The sequence below is a fragment of the Chlamydomonas reinhardtii genome, chromosome 10, assembly GCF_000002595.2.
Source record: "Chlamydomonas reinhardtii strain CC-503 cw92 mt+ chromosome 10, whole genome shotgun sequence".
Lineage (NCBI taxonomy): Eukaryota > Viridiplantae > Chlorophyta > Chlorophyceae > Chlamydomonadales > Chlamydomonadaceae > Chlamydomonas > Chlamydomonas reinhardtii.
In genome coordinates, this window is record NC_057013.1 from 5397238 (window position 1) to 5411503 (window position 14266).

Genomic DNA, 14266 nt, shown 5'->3' on the forward strand with positions numbered 1-14266 from the left:
GTGTATGCGCCCAGGGGAAGTAGGGCGTCTGCTGCACGGGGAACCCGTTGCCTCGTTTACCATCGATCGGGTTCGGTAGTAATGACGGGCCCGCTTGCAGCAGCAGATATATGCCGCCAGCAGAAATTCAAGATAGATGCTGAGTGATGAATTGACGGTGTTCGTTCGGCCTATGCTTGCAGTCGTGGAGGGCAGCTGGCTGTGGGACTCGGGCGCCAAGCTCCTGGACGCAGCCGCCGCCTGGGCACCCAACGAGCCCAACAACGCGATCAACGCGGCCTTTGGCAACGCAAGCACCGGCGCCGATGAGGACTGCGTCTCCGCGATGGTCATTTCGGGTGGCAGCGGCGCAACGGCGGCCGCGCAGTGGTTCGACGTGCCTTGCAGGGGCTACGTCGCCCGACCGATCTGCCAGCGTGAGTGCGCCTCGCATATGGTTTCCGCACGTTTGCTGCCTCCAACGCGCCTTTTCGCCTTCCACACCATTTTTACACAAGACGGCATGTATAATGCATCGCCATTGGTTGCCATTTACCGTGCATCCGCAGGGCCCGTGTCGGCTGGCGGCTCCAGCTCGCGGGTGGGGTCTGGGCTGGCGGCGCTCCCGCCAGTGGCGCAGAGCCTGCAAGGCAATGCGCATTTCACGTGAGTCATACAACATAATGATCTGGCGGCGCATGCTATTACAGAGTGGGTGAATGAATTAATGCGCAGCAGAGTAGAAATAGCGTACGCACGGCTGACTTTTGTCGCGATGGATTACCATATTATTCCTACGCGTACCGCAGGCTCTTTGCCCAGCTTATGGACTGGCCAAGCGCCGAGCTGCTGTGAGTGCCGGCGGCGGCAGGGTGGTCGCGACAGGGAGGGTTTGCTTGGGACCACGCATGTGTTTGGACGTGCGCCCAAGCACACGGGTTGCGCTTGTGTGAGTGGCTCTCGGTTGCGTGTGAGTACGCTACCTCCCTAAGCACACATGACACGCCCGGCCTTTCCCGACACAGGTGCCAGGCTGCGGGCGGCAACCTCGCCTATTTTGACTCCCCGCGCCAGTGAGTGGTGGAGCCTTTAGTGTCGCACGTGTTGATGGCGGCTGCGCTGTGCGGGACTGTGGCGTGTGCGCGGTGTTCAATGTCTGCTGTATGAGGACTGTACAAATGTGAACGGGTTGCAAAATCCGGTGCCGCACATTGACTTCATGAATCTGGAGGGGTTGCCAGCTAGCTCCGGTGCTGCTGAGTCACCCCTCGTTCTCCCTTCCCCCATCCCGAACCGCCTCAGGTTTGATGCAGTCACGGATATGGTCGTGACATGGATGCGCTCCAACGGCCGTCAGCCGCCGGGCACGGACACCACCAGCAGCGACGCAGCCGCGCAGCAACTGGGCGTGTGGCAGGGCCTCAATGACCGCCTGGTAAAGGGCACGTGGCGTTACAGTGTTGGCAATGACGTGGCTGATCCGAGCTGGCAGCCGTGGGCCCCTGGCACGCGCCAGAGCGACACAATTGGTGCGTTTGCAGTACCTCAATCAAGACATACTGCTGCATGCCGTCTGAGCTCCACACGTGCCACAAAGCCGCCAGTCTGCAACGCCCAACCTCCACGCCCACCTACGTTACGCGCTGTACTTGTCCTGGATTTTTTCAGCTCTAACTGTTGCGTGCTGGCGGCTGCCTCGCCCGTCACCTGCTTACAGAGCTGCCTGTGTCGAGCGCCGACAACTATGGCACTTTGCAGCCGACTGTGGCCTGCCCGGTGGGCACGTACGTGCGTGGCGTGTCGGGACGCATTGACGTGCGCAACCCCGACACTTTGGCGGACTCTGACCCTGATGCCCTGGGTTTGGTGGCGCTGCGGATGACGTGTGGGGGCCCCGGGCCCCTGTTGGCGGTCACGGACCCCGCAAATGCGGACCCACCTTTGCCTGTGGGCGAAGACCCTGCGGCGATCAGCGCAGGCGTGGCTGACTGGTAAGGGGGCATACTGATGAGCTGCGGGGGCGCATGTATGCTTTGCTGCGGTCTTGAACGGAGGGCTGCGCTGCTGCTGGCTGCTCTACTAGCTGCGGGTCCGAAGGATTGATTGTGTGTGTTTGCAAACCCTCCTACGGACGCAGGACACCGAGCGTGTATTGCAGCGCCAGTGACACGGACTTCGCCGTCGGTGTGCAGGTAGGCAACGCGCGTATCTGCATATATCTGGATAGGCAGTCAGCAGTGTAATCAATGCCGCACGTGTCCATGCGCCCTGAACAACGTTGCATGCTTCTCGTTGCCGTGCAGCTCCAAGCTCTGGAGACTCAGTTGACCTATCAGGGGGGCTATGCAACTCTTGTGTTCTACACGGCGAACGACAAGGTTGCGGCGACCAACCTGCGTCTCGTGTGCGATCACGACATCAATCCCCCGGCAGACGAGAATGGAAACCCCGGCGTTGTCAGCGACACGCCCGGTACGGAGCTACCGCTCCCGGGCGGCGCAACGGCTGCCGGCAGCTGGCGCACCGCAGCCATGTGTGAGCCCGGCCAGTACGTGTGCGGCATCGGCGTTCAGAGTCTGCCGTACAACGCGAGTGTCACGCACGGTGATACCAAGGCGTGGTACCGCTTCTACAGTTCGTACATCGGCGGGCCCCCTACGACCTTGTACAGTGCACCCCCTGACAACGTCATGGTCAACTCACTCGTAATCAAGGTGGGGCTCTCAAACTTACTTAGGGCAATAATTTGGTAAGTGTAATTGTGATTCAACTCTTCCCATGAGCTATTTAAGCTGTTCACGAGTTCGAGATGGAATGGGACTTCACGCCGGTTTTGCCTGTCCAGCTTATTTTTGCCTGCCCAGCTTGTTTATGGTGTTATTTATACTAGTGCACTTAAGTTGAACACCGTAAGGTGCCGCAGCTGTAGCAACTTGCTCTTGCTCGCTCCTGGCTGGAATGCCAACTCACCCCCCCCCCCCACCCTTCTCTCCCTCGCCGCCACCATCTCCCTCGCGGCCGTATGTACCGATCTCTCCCTTGCCAACGCAGTGCTGCAGCGGTATGTGATCAGAACTGGGTATACGGGGCCGCTCCATCGTGTGCGTGATGCATGCATGCAATTGTGCTGTGCGTCGGCGTGTGCGTGTGATCTCGGTCAGAGCCTGCAGAGCCTGTTGGTGCCTCCACTTGATCAGCAAGTCCCCAACCGTGTTTGCCTGCAGCTCGTGCTTCCACCAAGCACTGCGCGGAAGTCCGCTACACGCTGGAAGCGACCAGGTGCGTACGAGAAGTACTTCGCCTACTTTAGTTGCGTGGCATGCATGCGTGCACTTTCTCATGACTTGCTTGACCCATCCATTTCTTACGTGCGCAGCACCACCGGAAGTGCCCAAGTGTACGATCAGCCCTGCCGCACCACCCGAACCCAGACCTCCGTCAACCACGTAAGTCCATTCACCCGTTGATGCTCACAACCCATGTCTTCCGCGCAAACTAACGGCAGGCGGCAGCAGTAGCAATGATAGTACCGCCGGTGGCATCGGCGCTCTGCCGTGCAATCCTGTTCTTGATCCTCAATTTCTGCCGCTTCGTCTCCCAACTTGCCCTCCATCACAGGTGCTGTGCCGCCGCGACGTCCAAGACGCGGAGGCGGCCTCTGCGACGATTCAGATAGCGCGCAACAACAGTGTCACACCCCGCGGCGGCGACGCCACAGCGTCCGCCCTCACGCCCACACTTTCCACGCCCCTTGTGGCCTCTGTTGCCCAGTCCATATTCCCTGTGGCCTCAGCCCCCTTCGCCTCGACTTCGGTACAGACCTCCACTTCGGCTGCCGTGACCGGCGTCAGTGATAGCAGCGGCGGCTGTGGCTACCTTACAAGCAGCGGCCGCACGTGCGTGAACCTTTCGCCGCCTACGCCAACGGTGGAGGTGACGCAGGAGGAGTTCGTGTTGTACGATGTGCCCATGCAGGTGCGTGCGGCGTGGGGCTTAGAGTGTGAGAGTGAGAAGAGGCGCAGAGAGGCGGGGATGGAGTGGTCAAGGTGCTGTTTGCAATCAGCGAATGAGCGCGCGGTGCGCTGCTGGATGTGTTGCAGTGCGGATGCCCCTACGGCCCGCTCTGATTTGATTGTATTTGCCGCTGTCGCGGCTGCTGTTGCTGCCTGCAGTGGGCGTCGGCGTCCTCCTTCTGCTCGCTGCAAGGCGGCGCGCTCGCCGCCATTGACGACGACACGCAGATGGCTGTGGTGTCGCGTCTGGTCGGCAGCTGGGCGGCGGGGCGCTTCTACCCGCCGACTGTGTCCGTGTGGTTCGGCGCCAGCAATGCGGGTGCGTTGCCCTCTGGCTCACTTGCCCTAATGTTCCATCCATGTGCGTAAACGGGCATACAGTGAAAGTTTTCACCGTCTGCGTGTGCCTCATACGCAGGTTCGGGCGCCGCCTGGCTCTACACCAGTCTGTCGGCCGTGACGTACAACGCTTGGGGCGGCGGTGCGACGGTGCCGCAGCAGCCGTCCTGTGGAGAGCTAGTGTTCAGCCTGAACCCGTCTTCCATTGACCCTGCCACGTCGGCAAACACCCCCAGGTGTGTAACACCGCTCACCGCCAGCCAACTTGGCCCTTTGCATGTATGTGTCCTGCCGCCTCGTATCTCCATCACAGAATGTACCATGCAACGCGCAACCCTGCTGCCTCACAGCACGTTTTCCGCCCCCCCGACGCCCCTCCCTCTATATCATGTGTGTGCGTGTGTGTAGCTGGGGCGCGGCTGACTGCAGCAGCCACCGGCATGTGCTCTGCCGCCGCCCGCTGGCACGGCGGCCGTCGCCGCTTCGCGGCTTGGCGCCGGCGGCGTCTCTGTCGCTTCCGCCGCAGACGCGCACGTCGCTTCACCGGCAGGCAATGAACTGGACGCAGGCGCTGCAGCACTGTATGCGCCAGGTGCGTGCGCACGGGTCTGCTCGTGATATATGAGGACTCGTGAGTCTGGACAGCACCCAGGGAGATAGCGTGTGGCCTCACCGCATGCCCGTGCTGACACTGCGCCCCATCTACTTACCCAATGTGAGAGTGTGTTTGACTGTGCACGCAGGACGGAGGCTACATGGTGTCCGTGACAACCGCCAGCGCGGCAGATGCCTTCGCCGCCGCCATCTTCGAAGCCAGCCACTCCAGCCGCAGCGCCGCCGCCACCACCCGCGTGTGGCTGGGCGCGCGGTTTGCTGCTCCGCCGGATTCATCCAGCTCGGGTAAGCAAGCAGCGCCGCCGCGTGGTGGAGCACCGCCATCTGGGAACGAACACGGGATTGCTGTGCATTTGATACTGCCGGGCTATATCTTCTCCTGAACCTCCGTCCCGCCTCCCGCGTCAACAGGCGCACGTGTGTGGACCTGGGAAGTGGACAACAGCCCCGTGACCTACACGCGCCGCGGCCTGGTCCTGCCCACGGCGCCCTCCGCGGTGGACCTGTGCCTCGTGTGGGAAATCCAGTCCGGAAGCGGCAGCAGCGGCGCTGTCGGTGGGTCTCTGACAGATCACTTTTTGCGCCTTGTGGAAGCGCGGAGAATAACCTGCTGCCCGGGTGCCCACGCATTATGGTCGTATTTCTGCACATGCCCATGTCCTTTATCTTCTTGCAGGTGACAGCTGGCGTGTGGAGTCCTGCGACGCGCTGGCGCTGCCGTTGTGTCAGACCGACCTGCAGCCTTTCGTCTGCCGCACTGGCGCATCCGGCGGCGCGGCCGGCCCTTCGACTTCCATGCCGCTCCTGTGCCCGCCAGGCACTGCTCTCTCCGGCTTCACCGGCGCCATTGAGCAGACAACTACGTTGCCATCCGCAGCACCCACCAACATCACTGGCGGCCTACCCATTCCGGGCATTCCGGGCCCGGGTAGTCCGGGACAGCAGCTTGCGCCCGTAGTGACGAATCCGTCACTGACGTTCTCAGCCGTCTGCGTCAACCCCCAGGCCACTGGCGAGCTTGTGCAGCAAGGTAAGCAGATACCGGCAATGTGGCGCTCCCGTACGTGCCTGCACCCAGACACGCACACGTGCGGTTTCACGCACACCGATCCCCATCGATGGATGTTTTCTTCCGAGTGCTCCCGCCCTGACGCTGTCATGTTGACGTACCGTGATCACGTGACCGCTTGCCCTGCGCAGCCACCGCCGCCGAGCCGTCCTGCCGGCCTGGCTGGTCCGTGCCACGCCTGGAGGGCCCCGAGGTGCCGGTGCTGCTGCCCGACGCCGTGGCCGACATTGCCGACCTGGAGGTGGCATACGCGCAGCTCGTGACTCGCTGCGTGGCCGCATGCGGTGTGGGCGCCTCGCGGCCCGCCTCGCCCTACACCAGCACCAGCCTCGCGGTGCGTGCGCTTAGTAGCTTCTCTCAAATCAAACGGCACGCGCGGTTGCTGACCACGCGCTTAGTATGCGGCGCGGTGTTGACGGGTGCAGGCGCGCAGCAAATGATAGGTAGGCTGACTTTGACGCACTGCCGTGTGTTGTCCGCGCATGCACAGGTCGTGTATGTGGACGGCACGTGCCGCTGCGCTCGCACGCTGCAAGGCGTGGAATTGAGGTGCGGAACAGGCCGGCGGCCGGGCGGTCTGGGTATGAGCTAAGCGGCAGTTGCACAGCAGGCATTGGCGGATGAAGCACATCTTTTCTTTGGCACGTATCCACTGTCCCTCTGATCTGGTGTCCTCGTGCATTGCAAACAGCCCGGCTGCGATCGCCATGGGAGACAGCGACGGCAGCGGACCCGGGCGCCACGTCTACGGCTTTGGCACGCAGGAGGATGTGGTGACGCTGTGTGCTGCATCGGAGGACGTGCTCACCACGGGTCTGGTGCAGCCCGTGCAGTACGAGCTCAGTGAGTGTGTTAGAGGGCACAACCAGGAACAGGGATGCAGGGTCAAGGACCTGGGCGCCACGCAGCTGAAGTTGTTGGTATGGGTGGTTTGGGTTGGGTTTCTACCGTCTGGGCGAATATTAACGTGCTGGAGCACGGCTTTCATATATATCTTCTGGTGCAACTTTCTTTGGGCCCGCGCCGTCGCGAAGCATGATGTATGCCCCTGTTTTGGAACCGCAGGCCTGTCTGACACGCGCTGGACTCCCGCCCTGACGCTGCTGCTGCGGGACTCCAAGTACCGGGTCTTCACCGACCCCGCCGACTCCTGGGACAGCGCCCAGGTGCGTCGGCAGATACCGGTACAAACCAGCACAGCCTAAACGGCAGCAGGAATTGACTCCCTGCCTGGGGTTCTAGTGCTCGGTGTTGACAGCTGTGCTGTTTCCTGCCTGCCCCTGCACCCTCAACAGCGTGTGTGCACGCTGCACGGCGGGCACCTGGCGATCCTGCGCTCCGCTGACGAGCTGACCGAGCTGGCGGCTCGGCTTGCCGCCAGCCTTCCTGCGGCGGCCACCGCCATGGCTGGGCCCTTCTACTGGGTCGGACTGCTGGGAACGCAGCGGCCCGCGTACAGGTGGGAACTGAGGCGAAGAAATAGGGGCTTGTTCGGCTGGATGGGACGAGGTTCTATGGGTAGGGGTCGCAACCAACGAGGGTCTGGATGGAGCAAATGAACATCCGCGCGCGCACGCGTGTGTATGTGTAATTAATAACAAGCCGCCGGCTTCTGGCCATCCGCGCGCATGCACGTTCGCCTGCCTGCAGGTGGCTGGACGGCACGGCCCTGCAGCAGCCCATTGCGGTGGAGGACGCCTTTGCCTGGGACTACGATTCCAACTGCGGCTTCATGATGACGTCGGAGCTGGGCAGCAGCGCCAGCGGCCTCATGGCGGGCTCCTGCAACGCCAACAAGTTCCCGTTCATCTGCGAGACCAGTGCGTTCGCTTGATGATGCCTCGGGCGGGGCTGCTTGCAGCGCTGCAGTATGCAGTTTGGGTTTCATGCACCCGGCAGCCGCTTACTGCAAGCGCTCCTTGTCTTGCGTAATGATGCCGCCGACTGCGAGCTTGGCTGATGACCTCGTTGACACACCTCACCCACCAGGCACGATGATTGACACCAGCCTCTCCGACCTGACACCTGGGGAGTCCTGGACGGTGCCGGGCCTGGCGGATCGAGGGCTGGGCGAATGGAAGCTCTCGCTCCACGCCGCGCACGCCGTGACCTGGCGCGAGGCGCAGCGCGTGTGCCGCTACCAGGTGACACATCCAGATGCCTGACTGCTGAGCAAAGCTCGTCCGCCACCTTACGCCCGCGCCCTTCCTCTAAGAATTGCCGTACGTTGACCTGCCCCGACCCGCTGGTTAACCGCCCGTGCCACGTGGCTCATGCAACGCTCAACAGGGAGCCGAGCTGCTGTGGTTCTTCGACACGGACGAGCAGCAGGCCGTGTCGGACTGGCTGAGTGGAATGATGGCAGCGGTTGCCGCGGACGGCGTGTGGACAGCCATGGCGGAGGATGCGGGCGGCCGCTACGTGTGGCGCGCGGACTCGGTGAGCTCGGGGCTCTCTACGTGCGGTTCCGCCGGAACACGCGAATGGCCCGCACGCGGGGCGATAGACAGTCCAAGGTTTGAAACTAACATTCATGTCTCAAGGTGAACATAGGCCGCCACTGAGCTCCGCACACCTACCGGCGCCATGGATTGCATGCCTGCAGGCTGCTGACAGCGTGGCGCTGTCCACGTGGCAGATCCCCCGCGACCTGGCCGGTGCTGGCAGCAGCAGGGATGGTGCCTGCGGGCAGCTGCAGCTGCTGGGCAGCAGCGGCAACGGCAGTAGCAACGCTGTTTCCGTGCGGAGCTGCTCAGACGCGCTGCCGTTTGTCTGCAAATCCGGCACGCCATGGGCCGGTCCGCCCGTTGTGACCCCTGCAGCCCCCACCGCTGCTGTTGACACGGCGCCGCCGCCGGCCCCACGGGAACTGATGTACACCCCAGACGCGGTGGTGGACACCGGTGGAAAGCGCTTTGCGCTGTTCGGTGTGGATAGCCCAACAAAAGTGTGGGCAGATGTAAGTGGTACGCACGTAGAGGAGTAGAGAAAGCATAATACTCACGTGCAGAAACGTGCTGTGCGCAATAGGGCTTGGGCAGTTTATGGATGGCACATGTGTATCGTGTCCTTGCAGGCACAAATCACGTGCGCCCAGGCTGGCGGCTCATTGGCGGAATGGGCGTCCGTGGACGAGTTCGACACCGTTGGGAGCGCGTTTCGCACCGCGCTTTCAGTCCGCACCACCTTACAAGTGTTTGAGGCATTCATAGGGCTTATCAGAGGTCCGTGCACACGCTGGTCCGACCGCTCCTACGCATTAAATAAGGATGGTCGCGGGTGACTGCGCTCGCATGCCTATCTCCTTGAGCGTATGTGCTCCCGCTGTACGCATGGCGCCTCTGCTGCTGAGCCTTAGCCCTGTATCTAAGTGCCTCTGGTACTCGTTCCCATGCACGCAGACCCGAACGACAACTCCCAGTTCCGGTATTACGGCTCGCAGCTGGCCCCCGACCCCACCGTGGCGGCAACTCTCTGGGATCGCGACCAGCCTGACAACAGCCGTGAGTCCCGAGGTGCACCGCAGCAGCCGGACAAGCAGGGGCGCTCAATGCAGTGGTTTTGCTGCCCGTGTCCCCACCTGCCTTTGCACTCTTTATTTGCCTCTGTGCTGTGGCATTTACTTGACAGCGTCCGTGCTCCCTGCATGGCTGGATTGCTTTACTCGCAGAGAACGCTGAGTCGTGCGTCGAGATGCGCATTTGGCGTGTCATACCTGTGAGTGCCAGTATGGAAACCACAGTAGTTGTGCATGGGGCTCTGCAGAAAACATTGACGGTTGCACTTGCCACGCACGCGCAGTTGAAGAGACGTTTCACGTGGAATGACATCAACTGCCTTCTCAAGCTACCGTACATATGCATGGTGAGGGAGTGCGCGTGGGGAGAGCGTGAGGCCCGACTTCCGGGAATGGGTTGTAGCATTGCTTGCATTTTGAACGCAGCCTCACGGTGTTAGGCGTACGTCAAGGTCTCGCACGGCTATGAGGCGATGGACGGCGCGCCGACACCATGCCTCACATACACACACATAAACACACATACATATATACACACAGACATATATGCACACACACATTCCGCCGCCGTGCCGTGCTTGATGGTTCGCGTGCACGCAGCTACCCGACCCATCGCTGTCGTCCAACACGGGCGACGCTATCGGCAGCGTGGTTGCCCCAAGCACGCCGCAGCAGCTGCTGCCCTACACGCCAGACGCCGTTATTGACTACCGGACAAAGCGCTTCGTTCTGTTCGGGTTGACGAGCCCCGCCAAAATTTGGATCGACGTAAGTTGTCACGTGCCACGCACGGGCATGCTTGTCAATGCGGCACCGTAAGTTTGGGCTCAGTTCAGTCGAAATGGAAACCTTTGAGCCATCCAAGGCGTCATGCAGATGTCAATCGTGCATACCATCTGCTTGACTTGATTGTAGGCGCAAGTCACTTGCGCCCAGGCGGGCGGGACGCTGGCGGAATGGACGTCCGTGGATGAATTTAACAACGTGGCAAATGCCATCAGGAACGCAGTCCAGGGCAAAACCTCTGTGGCCTTCTTTGAGGTTTTCTTCGGGCTGACAAGGGGTGCGTGGGCTGGGAGGTCGTGGGAAGGGTGCTTGCTTCACCTACCAGCCGTGGGGCGCACTCAGGTGCCTGACGCCTGTGCGTTGCAAGTGCCGTACGCCCATGGCCCCTGCTTGCCATCAACACCCGCATGCCGAACCTTTGTGCTTATTTCATTTCGGACGCAGACCCCAACAACAATGCCGTCTTCCGCTACTACACCTCCCAGCTGCCGCCCAATGCTGACGTGGCATCAACTCTGTGGGATGCGGGCCAGCCAGACAACTACCGTGAGTTATGGAGGCCACTCCTTCTTGCAGGTTTATGCTGTTCAGATCAGCGATGATGGACCCCCGCCGCAGCACGCATCGCATAACTCGTTTCACGTGCGTGCCTGCGCGTGCACTTGCAGAGAACGCCGAGGCATGCGTGGAAATGCGAGTGTGGCGGCCGTATCCTTTCCCGGTGAGTGATTGTCCACGCAGAGCGTTGTGTTGGAGTGGAAATGTGCCCTGCGAGCGGCTTGTTGTTGGGGCAATGAGGTACCGCCGGCCCGTGCTTTACCTCGCCGGTGTGCACCGTTGTGTATTTCGCATTCGTGCAGCCCAAAGCGCTCAACACGTGGAACGATGTGACCTGCACCGCGCGACTGCCGTACCTGTGCATGGTGAGTGAAAGCATTAAGACGCGCATCTTGTGAAGCGTCATGCGCGCGTGTGGGTGTGATCAAGATCGAGATCCTGTCAGCTCGGTCGTGTGCGTGGTCCACGCGCTGCATGCATGCGACGCCGCTACGCGTATGAGATTGCTGCGGTCACTGCTGTACGGTATGGTGCCCGTGCCTACTGCTGCTGCAGCTGGCCGCCCCGGCGGCACCTGCCGCCGCGCCCAACGTGGACCTTCGAAAGCTGGATGTGGAGGTGGCGGTGCGGGGGGCGCGCTACGTCATGTGAGTGCGTGCTGTTCGGGGGTGGGACATTGGGGGCGGCGGGGGCGCAGGGCGAGGGGTAGAGACATAATGTGCGCAACTGAGCAAGTATGCTTCTGTTGAACGCGATGCCACTGCACCCCATCGACACCCACCTGCGCAGGTACGGCCAGCCTGTTGGCTGGCAGGAGGCGAAGGCGGTGTGTGAGGCCAATGACCAGGTGGGTCAATGGCCGTGACCTACCTGCGATGACCCAAACAAACGCTGCCGGATCTATTCGTGTGCAAACGGCATCTCATTGATGCGTACACCAGTAACACCAGCATCGCGCAGCCTCCCTGCCTGCGCCCTCCATCCCCATTACGTCGCATCCAGCTGGACCGCCCTTACGACACTCCTCCATCGCTTCCCTTCTTGCACCCCGCCCTGCTACCTGGTACCTCCCCCCCTTCCACCTGCTGCATTGCCCACTGTGCTGTGTCCCCGCTGCTCTCACCGTACTCCCACCGCCCTAACCTCGCAACCCTTCCTCCCGACCAAATCCCACAGGCCCTAGCCGACTTCGATAGCCCGGCCGCGTACGACACCGTGGTCCGCTTCATCACCTCGCACTGGGTCTACACACAGCCCTTCTTCAACGACCCCACAATCGCGGTGTGGACGGGCTACAACTCGCGCTTCTCTGACACTACGGGCTCCAAATACTTCACAGCCAACGGCCTGCCCGCGGGCGCCGCGACCGGGCTCTACGTACCGCCGGCAACGCCAAGCGGGCTCAGCGGCGTCGACGCGACGTGCTACGGACTGGCCTTGAACCCCAAGTCGCAGAGCCGCTCCTTTGGGCTTCAGGATTGCGGCAGCGCGCGCCGGCCGCTGTGCCGTGCGGTGGACCGTGCCCTTGCCAGGCCCCTCTTTCAGTCCGGTGCGTATGGCCGGTTTGGGCTGGAGGTGTATGGGGGCGGCATGGGGTCAAACCAAATCCATACTAACCTCCCGCCCCCGAGATCAATTACTAGTTGACACCCCCGCTCGTATTGCAGATAACATTAACGGGCGGCGCTTTGCGCTCTTCTCCACCTTGGTCAACTACGGCACCGCCCGCGACGTGTGTCGCACTCTGCCGGGCGGCGACCTTTCCGTTTTCAAGTGCGTTTCATGCGCGTATGGGTCTTAACTACCAGCACTCGCTGCTGCAGCATTGCTAGGACGCTATCATATATGCGGCACCGCCAGTTGCTGCCGTGGGTGTACGCGAGGAGTCCATCACGCTGCTTGTAGATCCCTTGGATTTTGCCCCTCTCCGGAGTGCGTGCCCGCCACGGCACGGCTCGGGCGAAAGGGTAAAACCCCACACACTAACGCTGGCCTGCCAGTACGATTGTGCACGCCATCTGAACGGCTCGCTTGCCGTGCGTGCAGGTCCGACTCGGAGTGGGCCCAGGTCAGCGGTTTCCTGAAGGACCAGTTCTGGCCGCTGGTGGTGGACCAAAACAAGGTGCGGCACAGTGTCCAAGCCTTGCTCCTTGCTGCCAGACACACTTCAAGTACGGGCTGCTGACCGATGCTGCATGCACAATCGACCCTGCAGGCATTGAAGAACCCGACGGATGGGGGACTCTACGCGCCGCTGTGGGCCGGTTTCAACAAGCTAGGTGTGTGCGCGCGTGCCAGCGTATACCTTATGGTTGCTTCGGTGCCGCATGTACGTACCCTTTATCTAGGCACAAGCGCCAGATGCAGCTATCACACTCACAGAAACCAGTCTATGCACTCTGCTGCTGTGACCTATCATACTCACGCACACTCGTCGTGACTTCCACAATCATGCAGCAACTCCCACGTGGACGATGCTGGATGACCCGCTGCGTGACGTGACCTCCAACGCCGCCTGGTATCCCGGCCAGCCCGTTCAAACCTCAAGTACGTGGTGTGGACATACACGGTACTATCTAGTAGGGTGCGCGTCAAGTAGCTGAACTGAGTTTGGTAGCTTGAACGTCCCTGTGCAGGGCTCGTTGGGTTTCAAATTGAGGCGTGAGACACCCCGCCTACTGAAGCAACATTGATGGCATGCCTACGTGCTGGCCTGGCTAGCCTGCACTAAACAGCACTGAGCTGAGGCATGCCTCTTATCACAATCAAATCACCGCAGGCTGCGGCTCGGTTTACATCTACCAGCAGGGTGACCGTCCTGGCGTGACCGCAAACTGGTTGGCAACCGACTGCAACCTGCTCCAGTACTTCTTGTGCTCATGTACGTGCGTCGTGTGTACGGCATTTTGTTGTCTCAGTCTGGAGGGGCGCATTGGCAGTGCAAGCAACGTGCTAGCCGAAGGAGACGGTTCTCACTTGGATTGGCAGGTCATCACCCAGCAACGCCATGCGGCGCACTTTGTGCGCCTTCCCTAAACCCCCGCTAAAACACCTGAATTTGACATGCCAATTGTAGACACGTCGCCTATCGACACGATGCAGTCGCCTGCGCCACCCGCCCCGGTAACCCCGCTGCCCGCGGCTTCTCTGTACGCACTGCGCTCGGGCGTGAGTGCCTCCATCGCACGCGGCGCCTACATCTACACTCTGGTCACGGACCCATCCCTCCGTGCATCCTGGCAGCAGGTGCGTCCAACGCGTGCACCCGCTCGTGCGGCTTCATCGCTAAGGAGCCCCAGAAACGTCACGGCAGGTGTCATTCCCATCCACTAGATCACTACCATGAGCACCAATTATCATGCCCTTTATCTTCATTATAATAATATACGT

General features: G+C 61.3%; 1 protein-coding gene across 3 annotated transcripts in view; it reads left to right on the top strand.

The window, feature by feature from the left end:
* CHLRE_10g458350v5 (uncharacterized protein) overlaps nt 1–14266 on the top strand; it is a 59292-nt gene that overhangs the window by 23501 nt on the left and 21525 nt on the right. For all 3 annotated transcript variants that reach the window (XM_043067105.1, XM_043067106.1, XM_043067107.1), the window contains 45 exons: nt 183–416; nt 549–645; nt 789–830; nt 1005–1052; nt 1282–1508; nt 1697–1970; nt 2117–2171; nt 2283–2693; nt 3031–3040; nt 3204–3258; nt 3356–3425; nt 3598–3954; nt 4152–4311; nt 4411–4567; nt 4740–4923; nt 5075–5231; nt 5358–5501; nt 5623–5976; nt 6147–6349; nt 6506–6564; nt 6707–6858; nt 7081–7181; nt 7311–7474; nt 7666–7835; nt 8005–8159; nt 8305–8454; nt 8621–8974; nt 9092–9239; nt 9417–9518; nt 9686–9732; nt 9817–9879; nt 10133–10300; nt 10448–10595; nt 10763–10864; nt 10987–11039; nt 11179–11241; nt 11432–11523; nt 11666–11723; nt 12053–12425; nt 12544–12649; nt 12923–12998; nt 13092–13155; nt 13334–13423; nt 13656–13757; nt 13953–14122. In XM_043067105.1, the coding sequence (XP_042920504.1) occupies nt 183–416; nt 549–645; nt 789–830; nt 1005–1052; nt 1282–1508; nt 1697–1970; nt 2117–2171; nt 2283–2693; nt 3031–3040; nt 3204–3258; nt 3356–3425; nt 3598–3954; nt 4152–4311; nt 4411–4567; nt 4740–4923; nt 5075–5231; nt 5358–5501; nt 5623–5976; nt 6147–6349; nt 6506–6564; nt 6707–6858; nt 7081–7181; nt 7311–7474; nt 7666–7835; nt 8005–8159; nt 8305–8454; nt 8621–8974; nt 9092–9239; nt 9417–9518; nt 9686–9732; nt 9817–9879; nt 10133–10300; nt 10448–10595; nt 10763–10864; nt 10987–11039; nt 11179–11241; nt 11432–11523; nt 11666–11723; nt 12053–12425; nt 12544–12649; nt 12923–12998; nt 13092–13155; nt 13334–13423; nt 13656–13757; nt 13953–14122 (6569 nt within the window). The remainder of the gene's footprint in view (nt 1–182; nt 417–548; nt 646–788; nt 831–1004; nt 1053–1281; nt 1509–1696; nt 1971–2116; nt 2172–2282; nt 2694–3030; nt 3041–3203; nt 3259–3355; nt 3426–3597; nt 3955–4151; nt 4312–4410; nt 4568–4739; nt 4924–5074; nt 5232–5357; nt 5502–5622; nt 5977–6146; nt 6350–6505; nt 6565–6706; nt 6859–7080; nt 7182–7310; nt 7475–7665; nt 7836–8004; nt 8160–8304; nt 8455–8620; nt 8975–9091; nt 9240–9416; nt 9519–9685; nt 9733–9816; nt 9880–10132; nt 10301–10447; nt 10596–10762; nt 10865–10986; nt 11040–11178; nt 11242–11431; nt 11524–11665; nt 11724–12052; nt 12426–12543; nt 12650–12922; nt 12999–13091; nt 13156–13333; nt 13424–13655; nt 13758–13952; nt 14123–14266) is intronic.